Raw genomic sequence first — 24580 nt, 5'->3', positions numbered from 1 at the left:
CAGTGTACCTCGGTCCTCCTGCCTGCTCTGCTCCCCGCTCTGGCTCTGGTGAATTCTCTCACCCTCCTGCGCTTCTGACTGTGCCCAGTGCTTAAATAAATAAATAAATAAATAAATAAATAAATAAATAAATAAATAAATAAATAAAAATAAATCTTAAAAAAAAAAAATTACTTTTTAATAAAAGGACCAAAAAGTTTTGTCCCATTAAGGTAGAATCACAAGTTAACCAACCAATTTATAATGTTTGTATCTGCAGCCATGCTCATCCTTAGGTAAACATAAAAAATTCACTTGTACAAATTAAACAGGTTCATGAAAAACAAGTTTCTACCATCTCTCCAGTTCTAAATGTCTCTGATTCAATATTTGGAGTAGATTCTGTTTCTATCATTCAATTATGAAAATTATGACACAGTACTATTAGGTGGGTCTTATTTATAGAGAGACATAAAAAGGATTATTGTTTAAATGATTTACATGGACTTAAATTTTGATAATTTATGGTTGTCATATTGGAAAAACCTATATTATAAAATGAGAAAGTATATTGTATTAATCACTAAGGTTGGCATATTCTTCAAGACTAGTTTCTATTAATGAAACTGGTCATTAACTATGATGCAAAAAGTTGTAAATCAAAAGTTACACTTCCTTAATGTCAATCTGTCCCTCATCTATTAGTTAATAAATTCAGTATGTTCATATATTTTCAAATTCTCTTTCACATTCTATCAAAAATATTAAAATTGTCTTTGAACAGTCATATGAAAGTGGGATAACTGCTGCACTTCTTGATTACAAGTTGTCTTTGTGTATGGCAAAGTTAAACATACACCAAATTTTCTACAATTATCATAATAACTACAACAGTACAGTAGTGGCACATAAATAAACCGGCATGAGAGAACTGAATATATAAATAAACTGCATGTATAAACACCTGATTTATGACCAAAGAAACAGTACAGAAAAAAATGGGTTTTTAAATAAATGCTGCTAGGGCAATTATACATTCACAAAGGGGGAAAAAAAAAATCAGCCCCAATTCAACTCATTATCAAAAATAAATTCCAACCTGATTCAAAATCCTGAATTATAAAACAGAATTCATAAATTTGACTATATAAAAATTAAAATCTTAAAAAAACTGTTTTAACTTTCGCATGGCCAAAAAAATTATCACTAAAAAAAAAAAGAAAAATTGGAGGAATATTATCTGCAGTCTCTCACTGATAAAGGGCAAATAGCCCTCAAATATAAAGAGGTTCTTAAAAATCAGGGGCCTCCCCTGGTGGCGCAGCGGTTGAGTGCTGGGCTGCGAAGCTGCCTGCAGCCTCTGCAGCACCGGTTTAATTGCCGGCAAGGGTCCCATATGGCGCAAAAGACCTCTCCTGCCACGCCCGCTGCTCAGCAGTATATTTCGTCAGTCTGCCTGTTCTGTTCCCCGCTCTGGCTCTGGTGAATTCTCTCACCATCCCGCGCTTCTGACTATACCCAGTGCTTGTATGGATAAAAAAAAAAAAATCAAGGCGGAAAAGAACAAATACCAGATGAAAAGTAAGCAAATGAACAATCATATACAACCAACTCACATACACATATAAAAGAGATGAGCAGTCTAACTCATGGTAAGAGAAATTCAAATTAAACAACACTGAGATACCACTTCTCCTTCACCTATCAGAATGGCAAAAATGAAAAGATAAGAACACATCCTTTAGGAAAGATGTGGAGAAATAGATGTCCTCATGAGTTGTTGGTGATAATGCAACTTAATATAACTATGCCTTATGAAAGGAAACTGGCAATACCTAACAAAGTCCCATATGCATTTACCTTTTGCACAGCAATCCCAATTCTATAAGTTTAATCTCAAGATATACTGCCAATAATACAAAATAACTATGCATAAATTGCAGCATTATTTTTACCTGCAAATAACAAAACCCCTTAAATACATGTAGAATATAGACACAAAAAGTAGCTGAATAAACCTCGTATATATATATATATATATGAAATATATATACATATATATGGAAAGTAGCTGAATAAACTACAGTATATCCATACAATGAAGTATTAAACAGCTATATAAAAAAAGAATGAGAAAGATTACTATAAGTTGGTATGGAGAGATTTTTAGAATATATTAAGAAAAAAATACAAAGTATAAAAGTGTATCTATTTATGTCAACTTTTGTATCAAAAGGGGGAAATAAAAATATACATATATATCTGCTCATTTATGCAAAAATAAACAGGACCGTTTACTACCAAGAGGATATGGTGGGGACGAAGTAAAAAGGAATGGGGAAAAGGAGGGACATATCTGAACACATCTTCCTATAGAGTTCTGACTCACAGAACCATGGGAGTGTTTCACATACTCAAAATAAACACAATAAATGAAGGGGAAATGTAGGGGAAACCTTAAAATGGAATACAATAGGAGTAAATGGATCCAATTATATTTCAAATGAATAATATAACCACATGGAGTTGGGGGTAAAGGACCCCTCCAAATCTTTTAACACATTTATTTTGACCACATCTTCAAAATCTCATGTAAAAACAAAAAATATAAATATACACTGAACTCTAGCTGGTAGATTTGTTTTTTGCAGTAGTATGGGTGAGCAACTCTTTTAACTACTTTCTGTATATTCTAGGATTGAGAAATTAAGTAAAAATATTTAAATAATGAAAATCAGATTTCTGTCTGTTGGAAAAGGGTAATTACAATTATGCACAGTAGAGTGGTTATTATGAAACTTGTGTGTTAACTAGAATTGAAAATCAGCATGAAGTCATAGTTTTTTAAATATATGGAGAGAAACAGATACAGAAATTGCTCTGTGTGGGTGCATGTGTGTGCACGAGAGAGAGAGAGAGAGAGAGAGAGAGAGAGAGAGAGAGAGAGAGAGAGAGAGAGAAGGGATGCATATTTCCTATGTGTCCAATAAGAGGGTTTAGAAACAATATACTCAAAAGTAATAAATACAATTAACTCCCAGATAGTTTAAGTTCCATCCTCCATTAGAAGGAACAAGGAGTTCTTGAACAAAAGGCTGATTCCAGGGCTGGGGCTTGAAAAGTAGAAAACTCATGATTTCAGAAGTTAAGGAAGTGTTCAAATAATAATAGAAACAATTCAAGGAGTCAGTTTGAAGACATTCCCACTGGCCAAGTCAGGGACAATTTGTACATCAAAATAAATTATGCTAACAATTTATAACCCAATAAGAATCCATGCACCTACAATAATATATATGAAAATATAAATGGGGAGAGGGAGTAAAAACTCTTCCTCATACTAGAATGCCAAGTAATAATAGAAGAGGAATTTGAGAACTAGAAAATTACCATTACAAAATTACAAAATTACAAAAATCATGATAGTTGATTCTGGAAAAAAATACAAAAAATTTAAGATTAGAGCAAAAACTTGATGGAAAAAAAAGTACTTACACAAAAGTCTCAAAGTGTCTTCGGCATGATCCTAGTTACTGAAGGAAACACAGTAACCCGATAATGGAAAAAACTATCAAATACCATCTTAACCAAATTCAGCTGACTTCATTAGGAACAGAACAGACTGAGATTCTCTGGAAACACTTCACCAAGGGTATGTGGCCTCCATGGGATTCCTGCTAAAAATGTATAACCTAAACCTAATCCCAAGGAAACTGACAAGTCCAAATTTGGGAGACAGTCTACCAAATAATTGGCCTACACTCTTTAGCAATGTCAAGGTCATAAAAGACAAAAACTGAGGAACTAGTCCAAATTTAGAGAATGGAAAACAGAACTAAATGCACTTTAAGATCTTGGACTGGATTCTGGACCAGGAAAATTTTTCTCTTTTTTGCTAAAGTGGATATCAATAGCACAATTAGTAAAACGTAATTTGTCTACAGAATATATAATAGCACTATAGCAATGTTAATTTCCAGATTTTGTAACTGTACTACTGTTATGAGAGAAAACATGCATGTTTTTTAAGAAATACCCCCTGAAATATTTAGCAGTTTAGGAGCATTATACCTACAATTTAAACAGTTAAAAAAAAAACAAACTAAATACACACTGTGCCATCACATCTGCACATATGTGAGCATCCACACAAGTGAATGAGTATGTATGTGTATTATCTAAATGATGAAATGCCAATAACCACTCATCTGGTTATTCATTGATGCTCCATCACAATTACAGGAACTTAAGTTGTGGGAGGTGTCTATACACTAGAGAAGCACAATGAAAAATGAAAACTTAGAAAATAAAAAAACATTTAAGTGGAGTCTCCAACCCTTATTTTTTTAATTAATATTTTATTTTATATAATTCTTACATCATTTTTCATTATTGCACAATTTATGCATATTCATTTTGGTTATATTTCCCATACAATTGCACCCCCCCCTTATTTTGATCCTAGTCCTTCCTCTCCCCTTCTCTCCTCCCCACCCCCACCCATAGTGTGTCTCTGGTTTATAGTTGCTTGTCCAACCCTTATTTTTTCCCCTTCAATTTCCTGCTCATTCCATTTTCTTCTTTCCTTCTGTGTCTTCTTATATCAACTTCAATGATTCTTTTCTTCTCCTCCCTCCTTCCCTCTTTCTCTTCAACCACCCAACACAGCAGAGGCAAAGCTCACACAGTTGACATGTAGTTGGCATCTAACAGGTATGCGGTTTTACTTTACAATAAAAAAGTACTCACTGTTCAAGACCAAACTACCAGCAACTCTGGATCCAAGCTGCAGCAGATCTCATGCCTGCTCAGTGCACACTTCATAGTAAACCTACAATGCCACTGCCAGCCACTGACAAGGATGAAAAAGAAGGAAGGCAGTAATATACATCCAATGCCAATGTTTCAACCTGTTCTTCCAGTCATATAAATAACAGGTCACCCAGTAACATGCACTCATTCCACCCTGAAGATAGCTCTAGACTGAGTAACCAGTTAGGTCAGAAAATGCCAGCTGTCTTACATGAAAGAGTGACAGGACTGCCACCGAGGAAATAATTCAGGGTGTTGATTCAGATTAACACAAGTAGGGCAAAGGTCTACTTTTAGTACCCTCCTCAGCCACCAGCTGACATCCAGCAGCATACTGGGGCTGTAGCAAGGAAAAAGTCTGGGGGCATCTTGAAACCCATGGAATAAATCCAGGTTCAGTTTTGACAACCCTAGAGTAAAAAACCAGCATTTTCTGCTAGATCTTAACAAATCTAAGGATGTTCCTTCACAGATATTCCTGTGAGGTGCTTCTTCAAATAACTCAGCCATGATTTATCATGGATGAAAGGCTTTGTGATCTATCATGGATGAAAGGCTTTGGTGTGGATCATGTTTGAGGTAGAGAGCTTGATTTTTCCCATCAGATTAGCAGAAATTCTCTCCAAGTCTTCATCATAAAGTAAAGTTTCTACTTAAAACACTACATCCCTAAAACAAACAATAAAAAACAAATCAATGAAGTCTGGACTAAGAAAGGATGAAAGAAGACAACTGTGGATCTCTGTCCAATGAGCCTAAGACCTAATCAGCAGAAAAATGGCCTGTAGTTCCCTGTCCTTTTGTGGTTCAAACCAACAGAGATACAGAAGAAGACATACAGAAAAATTATTACTTTCAGCAAACAATCCTGGACTGATCAAGTGTCCAGAGCTAATCAATAAAAATGTTACCACCTCTCACTTCTAAGTACTTGCTGGACCTGTGATAACTGAAGGGCATGTTCACATATTCCCTTATTTCATCGTGACCACAGCCCTCTGAAGTACATCCTGAGTCTGGGTCTGTCTGTTCCTAAAGCCCTTGGTCTTATACACTACTTAGTGTATATCAAAAGAACTAAGATAGTCTCTAAAGGAGTGTAAAGAAAACTCAGTATGTCTTTACTAAATTATCACCCAATTTTAACTAGGATTAATACAGGGTCAGCTGTTAGAGAAAGAATACAAAGAACTGACAGTTTGTGGTACACATGGGATGAGGGTAGTAATAAAAACCCCTTGGAGTCTTAGGAACATTATTTCTGGTCATCCCTTAAGACATAGCTCCTATGTTCTTTTCATAAAATGTTCCCCAGGGTAGAAATATTATTTTCCTTCTAAAACTGCTACACACTTTTCCTGCTCTCCCAGGGCATGTGACTTTCCACATCTGTTTTACTTACGCATGCATGTGCTGCCTCCAGCCAATACTCTGTACAAACTTCTGGAAGGCATACTCTATGGCCAGCTCTCACCCAGCAGAGCCTTGCACAAGGCAGGCGCTTAGTGATTTGTTTCAGGAATGAGTATGCTATTTGGTTTTATTGGTTTTATTCATAGCCAATACACACACCAAGTTCATACACCAACTCATACACCAGGTATGTCCACCAACCTGAATTTGCTTTTAAGGCACTATATTCCCAGCACCAACACCAGATGACACTGAAAAAAAAAAAACCACTTACTTCATGTTTTTGTGTTTTCCAAGTAGATACCTAGGAGTGGAATTGCTGGATCATATAGTAGATCTATGTTCAATGCAGTACTATTTACAAGGTAAATTACAGGCTATTGCCAACTGATGAAAAAGCTAAGCTCCCAATGACACATAGAGAATAAAGAAGATGCACAACATATACACAATGGAATATATTCATCTATAAAAGAAAAAAGATGTAATCTTGCTTTTGTAATAACATGGATGGAATGGAGGGGATCATGCTAAATGAAGACAGTTATAAAAAGAAAGACAAATACCAGGTGAGTTTACTCATATGCAGAATATAGAGAAACAAAACAAAGGAATAGACAAAACTAAACCAAAACAAACCCTAGAAATTTGAAGGCAGAATTGAGGCTACCAGCGTGGACTGGGGTAAGGAGGTGAGAGTAAAGACGGGCCGGGGCTCTATGGACTATGGGTGCCTTGGTGGTGGGTGTGGCATCATGGTAACATACATCAGAAGAGGTATGAACCTATACCTCTTATAAATCATATAGAGTGTTGTAAATCAATGTTATCACAATAACATATATAATACAAAAATACAAAAAACTCATGATTATTTAATAAATCAGACATTGTATCATGATTCTCTCATCCTAAAATTCATCACAAATTCACATAATATTAAATCATTACCTTTGACAATGATGCTGCTGTTCCAGGTTTTATAAGTTTGCCTCCAGTAGGTGCTAAAGAGTTGTTCTCAAGTTTTGTTTTTTCTACTGTTTGTGTTTTGCTTATCCCAGACACTTTAGGCACTGAGCCAACACTCTTGCTTGCTTTCTTCATTCTGCGCTGCCTCTTCGTGATGCATTTACAGGCAAATCTGTGGAAAGAAATGGCATTACACTGAAAATAAAACTGTAAGGGTACTCTTTAGAAAATTTGTTTTTCAAGAATTTTACCATGTTTGACCCATACCCTGGCAGAATGGGGGGGTGGGGCGGGACAACTCTCTCCTTTAAAAACAATTATACAAAATTTGCTCACAGGAAGATCTAGACAATGTCCAGTCTAGACTCTCAGGATTTTCCCAGAAATCTGGAACTAAGGGTGGTGGTCATTAAGGGGAAGGATGGAAGGAAGCAAAGGGAAGCATGACTTCCAACTGGAAGAACAGGTGGGGGTAGGGTGGGGGGTGGTTAATCACCCAAGCCATTACAGGGGCAACCCAGGACACTGTGAAATTCCGCAGAGGAACTCTTGAGTGGGCACAGACCTGACCCGGGCAGTGTGAATTCTGTGGATACATGTGCAGGAAATTGGGAACTTCGAAGTCTCCTTCACCACTCCCTTCCTAGAGGAGATCAAAGAGATACCAGGCTGAGCCAGGCCGACTCCACAAAAAGCCCCAAAACAGAGAAAGCACTTGTGCGATAACTCACAAATCCCTTAGGAAAGTAAACAAAATGCACAGAGATTGCAGCCCTACAAAAGTGGCACCAGAGGCTGGGGCAGTGCAGTGCAGGCGGCTGTTGGCAGACATGGCAACAAGTCAGCACACTCCCTCCCTCTGGCACAGCGTCTCCTCCTGGCCAAGTGCAAATTAGTCTCAGAGCATGAGTCAGGCAGTCCAGATCTTGCTCCTCCGGAGGGAAACTTAAGCTTCATAGATCATACATAACCCACAGGAAAAAAGGATCAGCAGTGAGGCTGGCTGGGAAGTTAAGGTAATCTAAGCACAAACTGCTGTGGAATGAAAGAAGAGGAGAGGCTGAGAGGGGGACCAATGTCACTCCTCAAAGTGAGATGGAGTGTACAAGTCCTACACTCACCTCCTGCCCCCACCTTACACCATGGCACTGAGAAGAGAAACAGACAAATCTACATAAAGCAACCCAATCATTAAAAAAGCAAGTAAGACAACACACATTCCTATGAAACAAGGAACATCTGAACACAAAATGGAATAGCAAAATGAGAAGAACAGAATTTTGGGGACAAATATAAAGGACATAGAAATAGAGAACTTATCAGAGAAAAATTTCAAAACAACAATATTAAAAATGTCAAATGAGCTACTGGAAGGTCAATCAAAGACAGGCAGATGCGAGATCACAAAAAGAGACACAATGAAATGCAGATAAACTTAGGAAGTACTTTAAATGAATTAAACTGGCAAAAGAAAGAATTTCAGATGAAGAAGACTCAAATCACCCATTAGGAAAGTGAATCAAGCAAAGAAAAAATGAGGAAACTCTATGAGAAGTATCAGACCTAATTAGAACATGAAATTTAAGAATAACTGAGATCCCAGAAGGTGAACAAAGAGAAATGGGAGCAGAAAACATATTCAAAGAAATAGTAACTGAGAATTTCCCAAGCCAAAAGGATGAATTAAATATGGGAGTCCAGGAAGCAGAGAGACTCCCAAATTTTGAAATGCAAAAAACCCTACATCAAGCCATAACATTGTCAAATTATCAAAAATCAAAGATAAAGAAAAAAATTTGCAGGGAGCAAGAGAAAAAAACAAACTTACAAAGGCTTCCATATTAGAATTTCCCCCAAACTTCAACCCAGACACTCTCTAGGGAAAAAGAGCATGGAAGGAAATGCTCATAATGCTAAAAAAGGTAAGAACTGCCCATCATGAATATTCCATCCTATAAAATTATCATTCAAGGGCCTCCCCTGGTGCTGCAGTGGTTGAGCGCTGGGCTGTGAAGCTGCCCACAGCTTCTGCAGCGTGGGTTCAATCCCCAGCTGCTGGCAAGGGTCCCACATGGCGGACAGACCTCTCCTGCCACGCCCGCTGCTCCCCTCAGTGTATTTCGTCAGTCTGCCTGTTCTATTCCCTGCTCTGGCTCTGGTGAATCCTCTCGCCCTCCCGTGCTTCTCACTGTACCCAGTGCTTGTATAAATAAATAAATAAATCTTTAAAAAAATATATCATTCAAGTATGATAGTGAAATAAAGGTTTTCCCAGACAAACAGAAGCTGGTGGAGTTTACCACCACCAGACCTGCCCTTCAAGAAATAGTGAAAGGAATTTGTCCATAAGAAAAGAAAAATATGAAACAAACTCCTGAGAAAAATACAATAAAAATACAAGACCAGAAGAATGAGCAAGAATACTGAGTCAACAATAAAACACTAAGGGAAAAGAAGAAATGGACAGAATCTGTATAATTAAATGTCAGAGAGCAGATACCTGCTCATAAAAGATTTAAGTCATAGAATTTTAGTAACAACCTCCACGGTAACCACTAAGCAAAAATCCAGAACAGACCCACAGATGAAAAAACAAAGAAAGTGGTAGAGGTACTAAGGAAAGCCACCCAGGAAGGGCTGAGAAAAACAAACAGAAAAAAGAAACACCATAAAAATAAAATAATCATAAACAAAATGACTGATATTAAATAGTTCATTTCAATAATCACCCTAAATGTGAATGGACTAAATTTACCAATGAAAAGACATAGTGGGTGAAAATTTTCAGCAGGGGGATTTGGAGATTTCCATCACGATGGCTTCCATTTCGGGCTACACCAACAACAATGAAGAGTTTCTGCTGGGAGAGGTTAGTCAAGAGGAAACATTTAGCATCAGTGACTCACACAAATCAGTAACACAGATTTCTGCAAGTAACTGAAATCCATAACTATGAACATTGTCCCAAACATTTTAATTTTCTAAGACTAGTGAGCAAAGATCAGAGAAAGTTATCAGGTGGAACAGAGTGCCCTAAATCACACAGCAGCAGATGTCACAGAGAACAGGTTATCCATAAGCAGTTCACCCACATCCTTTGGATGACTGACCTCATTTTCCTTCTCTTCAGCTTCATCTTCACTGCCAAAAATTCTATTCATGCTTTAGACTATGCTCTCTTTAGACCAAGTTGAAGGTATTATCGAAGGCTATCCCTCACTATTCCCAACCTGGGCAACACTAGTCAGCAAGAGTATAAAGTGTTTTCAGAGCCAAATACTTTTTAGAGTTATGCCAAAGTTATTAAAGAACATGGTAATGACTTTTTTAATTAATTTTCAATATGTTTTTACATCATTTTTCATTTTTGCACAATGTATGCATTTTCATCTTGGTTATAGTCCCCATACAATTCCCATCACCCTTGTTTTGATCCTGCTCCCTTCTCCCCCCCTCCCCGTGCAGTGTATCTCTGGTTTATAGTTGCTTGTTGATTTTGATTTTTACTTTATTATAATTAGTCTTTTTGATGAGGATGGAGTAATGAAAGACATCAGGGCAATTTATCAGGTTTATAATGTACTGCAAGAGAAAGTGTGCAGGTGGTGTGTACAGACACAGAAAAGAATGAGTGAGTTGTTTAATCTTGTCAGACAGAAGTGAACAAATTAAGAAGATAAATCACTCAAATGAAAAATGAAAAGGGACAAGAAAGAAGATTGTAGCAGGTGATGGTAAGCAGAGATAGATCCCTTCGGGAAGCTTAGAACCAACTTCAGCCCCGGATGTCCTACTCTGGTGTTCAGCTAAAGGCAGAAGTGTGGGAAATACAGAAGCCATTGGTCATCCTCCTCCTAATTCTGATTTTCACCCAAACAATCAAGAAATTACCATGAATCATCCTGACCCAGAGATTAGTGTCTTTAAGCCTGAACCTCAAGCTGTGGGCTCTTCCAACTACGCTTACACCAGTGCTGGACTGAAATATCCTGGAAGTAGAGCAGATCTCGCCCCTATCCAAAGAGCAGTTGGAGACAATGTTGAGGAATCAGATGACATTGATTATGAAAATTTGATTGACCCCCACAGAGCCTTTGTATAACAACTACTCCCAATCAAGGAATTTCCGTCCTGTGACACATCAGGACCAGGGCTCCAAGAATACTCAGACCTCCCAGATTTAACAAAATGATAGAAACTCTTTTTCTTAATCACTCATTGAGATTTTGGGGGACTTAATCTAGATGGAGAACCACTTTCTCAGACTCCTGAACTTCCAGGAGGAGAGGCCTTGGACCCAGAACTGGTAAGAGCCTCAGGGCCACAGGTCCTCACCTTTGGACACAGTGGTCAGGTTTCATGAGAGAGAGAATCATTAAGATAATCTAGTGTGATTCATGGGTGTTCTGGTAAACTTTTTTTTTTAAGTTGCCATTTGAAGGATAATTGTGGATTATGCAGAGACTTTCTTTTATATCAATACATATCAATATTTATTTAGTTACTGTCTGTTTCTAGAATGTGTTGTCCAGAATGTGTGAAAGCACTGAAGAAATTCATAAGCATGTTAGGCTCTTGGCTGAACAGGACACACCATTTATGACAAAGTCAGCCCATGAAATGAATGCTTTGGGATATAACAGCCCTTCCTTTGGATTAGGAATTTGTTCAAAAAGTTAAAAATCCAGGTTCTGAAATGTAATTTCATTTTATAGAAGAGACTAATATGAAATTAGGCAGTGTAATGCTGTCTGAACAAAATGAGAACACTACCATTCTTAAGACAGCCAGTCTCTCGGGTCTGTATTTCACACTCTCTTGGTTTGGCTAGCCTTATGCCACTCCCCATTGATTTGAAATGTTGCACCCATTTTATTTGCAAATGTGTTCCAGGTTTTATCAGCTACCTACTAGTGGCTTAGCACCAGTGTGATTTTTTTTTTTTTTTGAAGTGCCATTTGCCTTGTCCTCTGTTCACATTTTGACATTCAGGAAAATATTTTTATTTTTATGCTATACAGAAATCTACAATATATACCTGACAAAGCAGTTAAATGTGACAATTAAAACATATTTAGTCATGATTGAAAAAAAGAAAGAAAAAGGAAAAAGTTTCAGCCATTGATACTTTGTTTACAAGAGACCCATTAAAAGCCAAAAGACATCTTTACAGACACATCACCCAAAGCAGTGATAGTGAAGAGAAAGATAAACAGCTGGGACTACATCAAATTAAAGAGCTTCTGCACAGCAAAAGAGACAATAACAAAAACAAAGAGAAACCCCACCAACTGGGAGAACATTTTTGCACCCAACACTAATGATAAAGGACTGATCACAAAAATCTGCAAAGAGCTGATGAGACTCAGCAACAACAAAGAAAATAATCCAGTCAAAAAATGGGCAGAAGAGCTAAAAAGAAACTTCTCTGAAGAGGAAATGCAAATGGCCAACAGACATATGAAAAAATGTTCAACATCACTTGTAATCAGGGAAATGCAAATCAAAACTACCATGAGATACCATCTCACACCAGTGAGAATGGCACATATTAAAAAAACTAGCAACAACAAATGTTGGCGAGGATGTGGAGAAAAAGGAACTCTTGTGCACTGTTGGTGGGAGTGCAAACTGGTCCAACCACTATGGAGAGCTGTGTGGAGATTTCTGGACCTACTAAACATAGAGCTTCCATATGATCCAGCAATTCCACTCCTAGGTATTTACCCAAAGGACACAGAAACATCAATTCCAAAGAGCACCTGCACTCCTATGTTTATAGCAGCACTGTTTACAATAGCTAAGCTTTGGAAACAACCCAAATGCCCAAAAATAGATGACTGGATCAAGAAGATGTGGTACATATATACCATGGAATATTACTCAGCATTCAAAAAAGATAAACACATGCAATTTGCAGCAACATGGATGGCACTGGAAGGGATCATGCTCAGCGAAATAAGCCAAAAAGAAAAAGAAAAATACCGGATGGTCTCACTCATAGCAGGAATCTAGAAAACTTAAATAAGGGACCAGGAAAATGAATATAAGAAAGTGAAAATCAAAATCAACAAAAAAACTATGAACCAGAGACACTTTTTGGGGGTGGGGGGCGGGAGGGGAAGGATTGGGGTCAGAATGGGGCGTTTGCAATTGTATGGGGGAATATAAAAATAAAATTTAATATTTAAAAAAAATAAATAAATAAATAAAAAAATTAAAAAAAAAAAAAAAAAAGCCAAAAGACAAAAACAAACTAAAAATAACAGGTTGGAGTAAGGCCATGCATGCTAATAACTCAAAGAGAAAAGGAGGAACTGCTACTCTCACATCAGAAAAACTAGGTAATCAGGGACAAAGATGGACACTACATAAAGAATTACTCACCAAAAAGATATAACTGTTATTAACAGTCATGTGCCCAATATAGGACCACCTACTTATATAAAGCAACTACTAACAAATATAAAACATGTCAACACCAGTGATATGACTGGATAGATCACCCAGACAGAAAACTAACAAAGAAAAAAAAGGCCTTAAATGAAATATTAAATTGTGCATATGGAACATTCTCAAGAATGACATAATACATGTCTCAGAAAATATACAAAAATAAAAATTATATCAAGCATTTTCACAGACCAGAATGCTAAAAAGCTAGAAATTAACTACAAAAAGAATAGCCAAAAAAATGTGGAGACTAAACAAAATGTTTCTAAACAACTTCTGGATCAATGAAGAAATCAAAGATGAGATTGAAAAGAATTAAGAGACAATAAAAATGGAGAGACAAGCTACCAGAACCTATAGAATGCTATGCAACACTACACAGAAGTGTATAGCAATACAGGCCCTTATAAACTAACAAAACAAGCAAACAAAACCTCAAATAAATCTAACTCTGCTGCTGAAGGAACTAGAAAAACAAAAAACAGTAGAAGAAATAATGAAAGTTCAAGCAAAAATAGGAAATAGAAAATAGAAAGACAAGCTAAAAGGTCAGTAAAACTAAGAGTTGGGTCTTTGGGAAAATAAACAAAATTGGCAAACCATTAGCTAGGCTTACAAAGAAGACTGAAACCTCAACTCAATGGAGTATGAATGAGGCAAAATTTAGCTATTTAGGGCTATAGGGGATCATAAGAACCTATTACAAAAGTCTCTATGCAAACAAACTGGATAACCTAGAAGAAATGCACAAATTTTTAGACACATACAAACTCCCAAGATTGAATCAGGATGCAAAAGATTGCTTAAACAGTGGAATCACAAGTGCTGAAATTAGAAAAGTAATAAAAACTCTCCCAAAGAACAAAAGTCTAAGACAGATAGGTTCTCCAGTGAATTTTTCCAAAACTTCAAAGATCTAATGCCTAGTCTATCATACCCAAACTCTTAAAAAAAAAAAAAAAAAAGATGAAGAGGTAGGGAAACTCCCCAACACATTCTATGAGGCCAACTTTATCTGATCTCAAAACCAAATAAAGACAGTAAAAAAAGAAAAGCATAGTCCAATATCTCTGATGAACATAAATGCAAAAGTCCTCAACAAAATCCTGGCAAGTATTATCCATTAACATCAAGCAGGAATCATACAGGGATGAAAGTCTGGCTCAACACATGTAAATCAATCAGTGTCATTCTCCAGATCAGCAAAACAGAAGATAAAAACCACATGATCATCTCAACAGATGCCACAAAAGCGTTGGACAAGATTCAGCTCCCATTTATGAGAAAAATCAATAAAATGTGAATAAATAGCACTTACCTAAACTTTATTATAAACAGCATATATGACAAACCCACAGCCAACATCATACTCAACAGTGAAAAGCTGAAAAAATTCCCACTGAGATCCAGAACAAGACAAGGATGTCCACTAGCACCGCTACTGTTCAATGCAGTATTGGCAGTCCCAGCCAAAGCAATTAGGCAAGAAAAAGGTATAAAAGGAATCCAAATTAGAAAAGAAGTGAAACTGTCACTATTTGCAGATGACTTGTTAATATACTTAGAGAAACCAAAAGACTCTACCAAAAACTAATAGAAATAATAAAATAGAATTGGCGGCATACAAAATCAATACACAAAAATCAGTAAAATCAGTGGCATTTCTATATGCAAACAGTGTAGCAAAAGAAAGGGAAATAAAGGATACAATCCCACTTACAATCATGTCAAAAAAAATGAAATACCTTGGAGTATACTTACAAAGAAGGTGAAGGACATATACACTGGTAACTATAAAACTCTGTTAAAGGAAACAAAAGACACAAAGAAATGGAGAGACAGCCCTTGGTCGTGGACTAGAAGAATTAACATCATGAAAATGACCATATCTTAAGTAATTTACAGATTCATTACAATACCTATCAAAATACCAATGACTTTTCTCAAGGAAACAATTATAAAATTTACATGAAGTCACACAAGGCCCTGAATAGCTAAAACAATTGTGAGAGAAGAGAAGAAAAATGGAGGCATCATACTACCTGCCTTCAAACCATATTACACAGCAACAGTAATCATAATACTAGTATGGTACTGGAACAAAAACAGAATCTCAGACCAATGGAGTAGAATAAGCCCACACAAATATGGACAGTAATGTCTGACAAAGGAGCAATGGGCATACAATGGAGAAAAAGATGGCATTTTTAATAAATGGCGATGGGAAACAAGGATAGCCACTTACAAAAAAAGGAAACAAGATACACACTTAACTCCCTACACAAAAATTAATTTAAATGAATTAAAGATCTGGATTTAACAACCAAAACCATAAAACTCCTGAAAGAAAACAGGGGACACCCCACAGGACAAATAACCAGAGATGTATTTGTGGACTCAACTCCAACAACAAAAGAAACCAAAGCAAAATAAAACAAGTGTACTGACATCACACTAAAAAGTTTTTAAACCATCACAAAAACAAAAAGGCAACATACAACACAGGAAAAAATATTTGTACATCACACATCTGACAAGGGGCTAATCTTCAAAATTTATGAATGTCTTATCCTATCCAACAACAACAAAAATACCCTATCAAAAAATGGGCACAGGACCTAAAACAGACACTTTTTCTAAAGAAGATAGTCAGATGGCTTACAGACAAATGAAAGACTGTTCAATATCGCCTACTGTAAAGGAAACGCAAATCAAAAAAAACCACAATGAATTACTACCTCACTGCTGTGAGAGGGACACATAGCAAAAAGAATGGAATCAACATATGTTGGCAAGATTGCAGTGAAAAAAGGAACTCTTTCTCATTCACAGTCTCTGTGGAAAACTGTATAGAGATTCCTTTAAAAAAAAAAAAAAAGAAAGAAAAAAGGGAATTCTGTATGATCTGGCAATACCTTTATGAGGTATTGATCCAAACAATATGAAAATTCTAATACAAAAAGATTTATCTATACCTACGTGCATAGCAGGACTGTCCACAATTGCTAAGGCATGGAACCAAACTAAGCGCCTTTCAACAGGTAAGTGGATAATGAAATTGTGGAATACATTCTCAATGGAATACTATATGACTGTGAAAAAAGAGGTGAAACAATGGTATTTGGGACAAAATGAGTGGATCTTGAGGTGATTATGTTAACCGAAATAAGTCAAAAAGTGTAAGACAGATATTGGATGGTTTTACTCAACTTTGGAATAATAAATAACCAAAAAGCACAGGTAAAATATAACAGAAATCAACCTTGAATTCAAGAAAGAAAATAATGATTACTAGGGGAGATGGAGGAAGGGAGAAGAAGATCGGGCAGGAAGTCACTGGGGGCACTGGCACAGATGGTTTGGTGGAGAGTAAGTGAACATGTGCACCTATGGAAGAGCAAAAATGTAACCCCAAAAATTAAAATAGAAAAAATAAGAATTTTACCATGTTTGGCTACCGATGGGGCAGGAGGAGGGGAAGGAATGGGTAAAGGGTAGGACTGGTTGGTGGTGTATGATGGCTGGACATCTGGCAGTGAGCGTGGTATGATATAGTTGCTAAGGTGAGAAATGCATACCTGACAACCTACACAGTTTTGTAAACTAATGTTACCTCAAAGACAGAAACAAAGAACTTTACTACATGATCATTAATATGTTCAAAAGCTAGATGACACTATAGAAAATGAGTGGAAAAATTCCTAGAGTTCTTACTTAATCAGAATGTACTGATTTTCAAGGCTTTCTTTTGGCTACTACTAATTTGAAATTATCTGCACACTCTAGTTCAGTCAATAAAAAGAATATTCTTTATCTCTCATGGAATTGACTAACTATAACCAATGTACATTATTTTTAGCATTTTAAGAAGCAGTATTCACCCTGACATTTGAGAATTAGCCATTTTGCAGGTATCTAAGGGTGATCATACTTGCTAAATTATCCAGCATAGTCTGAATTTCAAGTTATTTGTTGTGATATACCCACATAAGACAGCAGAATATTCCAGAAACTACAACACTCAGGAACTAAATATATTTCCTAAGTTATGTTTTTCTATCAAGAAACAGCATCAAAGTTCACCTCAGAACATTAACATCAACTATTGGTTCACGAAATAAGGCCACTCCAGACAACTGCAGAAATATGACAATAATTTGAAACCAATTCATATTCATCTAGGTGGTACATAATTGATTTTACAGTTACGAGGACTGAGAATTAACACTGGCAAAGCACAAATATACTGTAAAATATTTTATTTATTTAAATAAATTTTAAATAATTTATTAACTGAGCGAAGAGTCTCTACAACAATATGTCTGGAGACACATCATGGGCCATTTTGGGTAGAGTAATGCTAAACTAAAAGAATAAAAGTATATTTGAATATAAGGAGACATATATGATGACTGAGAAACTATAATTAAAACAAAAGAAAAGGCTGGTCTAATTTATGAAATTCTAAATACTAATAAAAAAAACGTACAGAATAACCATTTAGAGAAGAAAAAGCTCGTTCCAATAGCCTAGGCTGTGCTCAAATACTCCAGATATATCTTGCCTTGCCATAATGCAAACTGTACCAACTGGTTTGGTGGCAGGAGCAGTGAGACAGAAGAAAAGGGGGGTTCTGCTCCACCCTCAATGTGCTAAGGCCTTGGAACAAAAAGTACACTGCCATTAACCTCAACAGAAACACAGCAAAACCTCAGACACTCTCCTCTAACTTTCCCCCAAATTCCCAATTATTTCTTATCAAAAACGCTATAAATGGTAATGATCAATTACTTATCTACTCCTAATGCTTCTGCTTTCTATTTTCCTATTCCACCTGAGTAATCTGCCCAGAGTAAGCATTCCCTCCAGTTCAGTTCTACCATCTATTTCCTGCACTTTCCCATAGCAGTGACCAAGATAAGATTTAAGTAGCTTGAATAACATGCTGTTCAGTATGGTAGCTATGAGCCATTTGTAGTACTGAGCACTTGAAATGAGCTCAATTAAAATTTATTAAATTATAGTTTATTTAAATTTAAAGGTATACTGTAGGTATCATACTGGACAATGCAATAGATTATATTATCCCTTTCCTGCTATTGTTTAGTGCCAAAGTTAAAACATTATGAGCTACCCACTAAAATAGCTATAGCAAAAAGATAGGTAGTAACAAATGTGGGAAAACTTGGAGTTGTTGGAAGCCTCATATGCTGCTGGTAGAACTGTAAAAAGGTGCAGCAACTTTGGAAACCAGTCTGAGGTGTCCTCAAATGAGTAAACACAGAGTTAACGATATAATCCAACAATTCTAACCTAGATACATACTCAAGAAAAAGGAAAACATTTGTCCACAAAAAGCCTATATACAAATGTTCATGGCCAAAAACAACACAAACAACCCCACAAATTCTTTTCACTACATGATATAATTTTTGTTAGCATTTAGATAATATTAATAATTAGTAAAAAAAATTGTTACATGTATCACATAGAGATATTATTATATGATAATATGATACACACTTTCTACCTAAATATTTTTTCAATTATAAGTGTCCATCAATTGATTAACGGATAAAATACAGTCCAATGTTCAGTATTTGACTTTATCTTTCTGACTAAGTTGCTACATACAATTCCCCTAAGTTCCTTCTATTTTGTTGTAAATAGTAACTTTCTTCTTTCCTTATGGAAATAATCATACCATAGTATCCAGGGATCCTTCTTTTAGGTATCCATGGAAAGAATATGAAACCATCAACTGAAAAATTCACATGTTCCACAATGTTTATTGCAGCATAATTTATAATGGCTAGGATTTGAAAGCAACCTAAGTGCTCACTGACAGAGGACTGGCTAAAGATATGGTATATCCACACAATCGAATACTATTTCAGCTATAAGGAAAGATTAAAATTTTAACAAAGTAACATAACTTAAACTAAAAGACACTGATAACCAAAGATGGCAAACACCAACATCCTAATTCAGCGAGGAAGAGATTCCTCCTGCTCAGTCTTTTTGTCCTTATTTGAAAGGTTTTCAATTAATTGGAGAGGCCCACCGCATTAGGGAATGCATTCGGCTTAACTTAGTCTACAGAGTCCTTTTTTTTTTTTTTTTTAAATAAAAGGCTTATGATTAACAATATGACTCTCTAACCAAAACCTTCCCCAGACTCCCCTGGGCATGGGAGAGACTGCAGAGTGGAGGGAAAAGATCAGCACAGTTCATACCACTTGGACTGTCTGAAAGTTGAAAAGAGGTGTGGTAACAGTTACTATTATCCCTTTCCCAGTCCTGCTCAAGGATGCCATGTCAGCAATCATTACCACTTCTAGTCTGTGAAGTCAAGGTTTGGGAGGAATAAAAAGCAGCTCTCACAAAAACAGTGTGTATTCTGTCTCTGTACTGAGAATAACTCACACTGCAATAATCTATGAAGTATGACACATGTATTTCTCAAATAACATTTCTTAAAATCATCACAATAGATGCACTGCTCCCAAAACAGAGGTAAGGCACTAAGGTCTTGAGCACCCTGCTCTGCCCACACCCCAGGGGGCAGTCACCATGTCCCGTCATGCCCAGCACAAGAGCCCAGGTGGGCACTGATCAATGAAGGAACAAGAGTCTCATTTCAGTCCCCATGCCCTACAGGTCACCCCAGAAGGCCTCCAATGCTAACATACACAAGAGCTTCTTACAAATGCAATTCTGACTTCAATGACTACTTCATGAGCCATGAACATGATGCAACAACACTGAAAATACACTGCTCAATCTGCCCCTTCAAGATTTATCTACTTGTTATTGTCAGTATTTGTGACCAATTTTTTTTCACTTTAAAGATATTAATTGCCATGTTATTTAATTAAAAAACCTATCTTTTTAACAGTAGAAAATTCATTACCAGAATTAGATCAGTTAAATGAAATATAAAAGTAAAATTCTTAGCTATAATCATTTTTATTTATAGATACCTGTTTTTTTATTTAAAATAATTATCTAATAGGCAGAGATACAACTGCTCTCATTTATACAAACAACCCTGAATTAAAAAGGCTGCAGTCGAGGTGGCTGGAAGTCTCATCAGAGTGTCCCAGTACTTGCGGCTCCTTAGGACAGGATTTTCAGCTGCAGGAGCCCTGTCTGTAGCTAATTACACATCCACAGTCAACAGGAAGCTTCAGTTTCCTTTACATGCGCGAAGAGAGTGCATAATCATATAATCAAATAAATATTTAAAACCTACTGGGGAAAACAAGTAAAGGATCATCTCTTACCTTCCATATACAGTAGATAAAAATACTATCTAAAAAATCAAACCATAGACTCTGAAGAATGGAAACTATCTTAGAGGTCACTTTATAGAAGTCCTACAATTGATATCACTGACCAAAAAATGCTCTAGTTACAAGTATGTCCTAACTACTAAAAAGTTATGAAACAAGTCATTGTTACTCAATTCATTCAACATTTACTTTATGCCAAGTCAAGTCAAATGCTAATTCTCTGGACAGCTAATCAGATACCGCATAAATAAATAAATGAACTTATAAAGATGATTAGGATAAAAACACCAACTTTTAAGGAACTAGAGGAAGAAACAAGATACACAAATGAATAGTGTACCCTTTATAAATTCAATTAAAGACCAAGTTAATTATATGCATAAGGCAGAGTGGGAGCAGAAAGATCTAGTTTGCTATTCTCCCTCTGGGGAATGAGGTGGGAGGTATGTCTTACAGAAGTATTAGAAACCAGGAGCTCATCTGAAGAATTCTAGGGATGTAGGTCAGCCTAGAAAACAGATATGCCAAAAGAGCTGGCTAAGTAAGGGCCCCATGGTCAAGCCCTGGCCTCAGTCTGACAAGGGACAGCAATCACAGACAGAATTGAGGCAGCGCAGCCAAACAACCCTTTTGCCCCTGTTACATATATAATGTAATGTTATTTAAAACTATTTAAATTTGGGTCTCCCAGGCATTAAGTTTCAGCACTGTCAAGCTATTGCCAGCCTCTGCAGCCTGAGTTCGATCCCCGCCAGGGAGCTAACCCACAAAGTGCAGCAGACTTCTCGTCTCACCCGCTGCTCCCCTCAGCAGTGTTATTTCAGTAGATCTGCCTGTTCTGCTCCCCACTCTGTCTCTGGTGAATCCTCTCACCCCCCACACTTCTGGCCTGCACCCCAGATCTTGTATGCGTAAACAAATAAAATAAATCTTTAAAAAAATAAAGAAAATAAAGCTATTTAAATTTGATGTTTCTAAATCTCTGTGCTTATATAAAAGACCAATATGCAGAAAACCACCCCATCACATATGATTTAATCTGTATACCTGGGCAAGTTAACTTAACTCTCTGAAATCCATTTCCTCATTAGTAAAATGGCCTAGACAATACTACCTACCTTATAAGAATGTTGAGAGGCTTAAACGAAATAACGAAACTAAAGTGTTTAACAGCGTGGCAGCCCATGGTAAAGAGAATAAATGTGAACTCTCAATTTATAGAACAGGCTGCATGTCCCAAGTATGACTAATTTGTTATTAAAATAAAAGCAGCAACCCAAAAGACACTTTGAAAGAGAAAGCCTTTTAAGGAATGACTAAAGACTGTTTTTACTTACTACTTACATTAAATTATATACTACAGCACACACATATCAACAAACAACACTTGCTTCTGATTCTTTCTCACTGAAAATTATGTATCAGGAAATACTGAAAATATATGGTAGGGAGTTCAGTGGAATGATAATCAAGAGACCTAGTTTGTGGTTACAGGCCTAACACATCTGTATGACCTCAAGCAAGTCTGTAAGCCTTGCTTATAAGGCAAGGAGGATATATTAGAAACTCAAAAACTTGTTTACAATTTATACCTTAAAAAACCAGGAATAAAAACTTTTTTAAAAAAGGAAGTAGCTCACTAGTTATGATTTTTATACCTATTAATATCACACTAAAAAGTCCAAACAAATTTTGACCCAAGCAATCTAAAAACAATTTCTTTCATCAACTCCCTACTTGAAAGGTAAGGGTATTAAAATTGCAAATTAAGAACAGATTTAAAACATGGATGAGAAAGACTCACAATGTGAAGGAAATACTGAAATAAAGGAATAATTAACACTGGAGCAAGTAAACGTTGCTAAATAAATTAAGACTGATAACTAATCTGATAAAAGCACGTAGACTACAAAAACCAACAAAACACTTAAAAGAAATCTAATAGGAAATATTTTATGGGGATTTCACCTGAAGGGAGAAATCAAACATTGTACAGAAATGAACAACGATGTAAAATACACATATTTTTTTTAAAAAGAAGTATTTTAATTAAATCATAACACAATCCTCTACTGAATTCCTCAAAATATACACTCACAAACTTTCTTACTGTGAATTTTTTAACACACAATCAGAGAAGTGCATTTAAACATATACATTTTAAAGACAGAATCGGCTGACAAAGTCAAGGATTCATTCACAGCATTGTGAAATGGGGAGGTCTAAATGTAAATGATCCTCTCCCTCAAGCACAACTGGAAAAATAAATGAACCTAAGATACAATTTGCTCCAAGAAAACTTTAAAAGTTTATTGCTAGAGATGGGGGTTGGGGGGTACTTTCCCATGGAAATTTTATGCTGATGTAAGTGATCTGCTATGGAGACAAACCAAGAAGAGGCAAGGGTAGTCATAGCCAGGTCAGGAGCCATTCCAGTCAGCAGAATAGGTTGGGGGCCTACCACAGATGGTCCTACTAGGTCCAGTGAATATTTCCAATGAGACTTTTCAGAGAGGATACTGCAGACAGTCTCATAAATGCACCAGTCTGCTGGTTTTGTTGCTGAGTCTGAAGGCTCTTGGAATGGATTAGGAGGAGTGGATTAGGACTGGAGTGGAGAGAAGGCCTGTGTCCCTCTCAGCACAAAGACTGGAGAGAAAGAACCACAGTGTTGCACAGTCTGGGCCCCTTGACTGGCTGCCAGAGCCCAGCCACCCATGCCAAGCTGCTGGTGACTGGTGGCTCACACCTGGCACCCCTTGCCTGGCAGTTGGAGCCCAGTGGCAAACACCACACCACAAAGGGGAGCATTAAGGAGACAGGGCCAGAAATTCAGGATCCCTGAAGCAATAAACAGAACTTGTTCTGGAGAAAGAGCAAAGGAGGTGGAGATGAGATCTATCTCCCTAGAGGAGCCCTCACTCCCCATGAGGTCTGAAAGGAGTTTTTGGGCCCCACCTGCCAAAAAAGGTAGACAAAAAAGAGAAACAAACAAAATAAGACTAAATCCACAGTGCCCTAACCAGGAAAAATGTCATTAAGGCAACATACATGCGAAGAAAGATGACCACAAGATGGAAAAGCTGAAAAAGAATAGAAGTCCAGAAGCATATCTAGAGGACACAAAAGAAGAGAGCCTAATGGACAAAAACTTTAAAATAACAGCATTAAATATGCTAAATGAGGTAAGGAAGGTCAGCCAATGACAGATAGGCAGATACAGAAGCTTAGAAAGGAGATCCAAGAACAAAAAGAGTTCTTCACTAAAGAGATTGAAGATATTAAAAGAACACAAGAGACACTGAATGAAATAAGGACAAATATGGAAACTGTATTAAATAGATTTGAGGACAAGAAAGAAAATTTCAGAAACTGAAGACACAAATGTACAAATGAACCAAGTGGGTGAAGAGAGAGAAATACAAATTTAGAGAAAATGCAGAAACTAAAAGAAACATCAGAATCAATTAAAATAACAGCTCTCCTGCCCCCATGTGACTATGCAAGTGTTTCTTTTCACAAACCTTTTCCCTTTGCAAAACAGGAACAGCAGTTCTCCTGCCCACCTGTGACCACGCAGGTGCTTCTGTCTTTCTCCTTTTCCTAATAAACCTATCCTTTTAAAACATTTTTTTAAAAAATAATGAATTAAGAGAGGA

At 36.6% G+C, this 24580-nt stretch overlaps 1 protein-coding gene and 1 pseudogene across 8 annotated transcripts in view; one reads left to right on the top strand and one right to left on the bottom strand.

Moving 5' to 3' along the window:
* The window catches only part of SPECC1L (sperm antigen with calponin homology and coiled-coil domains 1 like), a 142125-nt gene that overhangs the window by 94611 nt on the left and 22934 nt on the right, over positions 1-24580 (bottom strand). For 2 of the 8 annotated variants that reach the window (XM_054690473.1, XM_037496849.2), the window contains 2 exons: positions 7739-7816; positions 7156-7345 (listed from right to left, as the gene is read on the bottom strand). In XM_054690473.1, coding sequence (XP_054546448.1) covers positions 7156-7308 — 153 coding nt within the window. In that variant the 5' untranslated portion in view covers positions 7309-7345; positions 7739-7816. Of the gene's footprint in view, positions 1-8; positions 91-4728; positions 4832-6405; positions 6456-7155; positions 7346-7738; positions 7817-24580 lie in introns of those variants that run through there. The other 6 variants (XM_037496845.2, XM_054690471.1, XM_037496846.2 and 3 more) reach the window with 6 other exon arrangements.
* On the top strand, positions 10717-11357 carry LOC119234082 (BRISC complex subunit Abraxas 2-like; annotated as a pseudogene).

Source organism: Talpa occidentalis, unplaced genomic scaffold (assembly GCF_014898055.3).
Source record: "Talpa occidentalis isolate TD23 unplaced genomic scaffold, MPIMG_talOcc4v2.1 talOcc4.8, whole genome shotgun sequence".
NCBI classification, from domain to species: domain Eukaryota; kingdom Metazoa; phylum Chordata; class Mammalia; order Eulipotyphla; family Talpidae; genus Talpa; species Talpa occidentalis.
The sequence above is the reverse complement of the archived record's forward strand: the minus strand, read 5'-3'. Positions and strand labels throughout refer to the sequence as shown.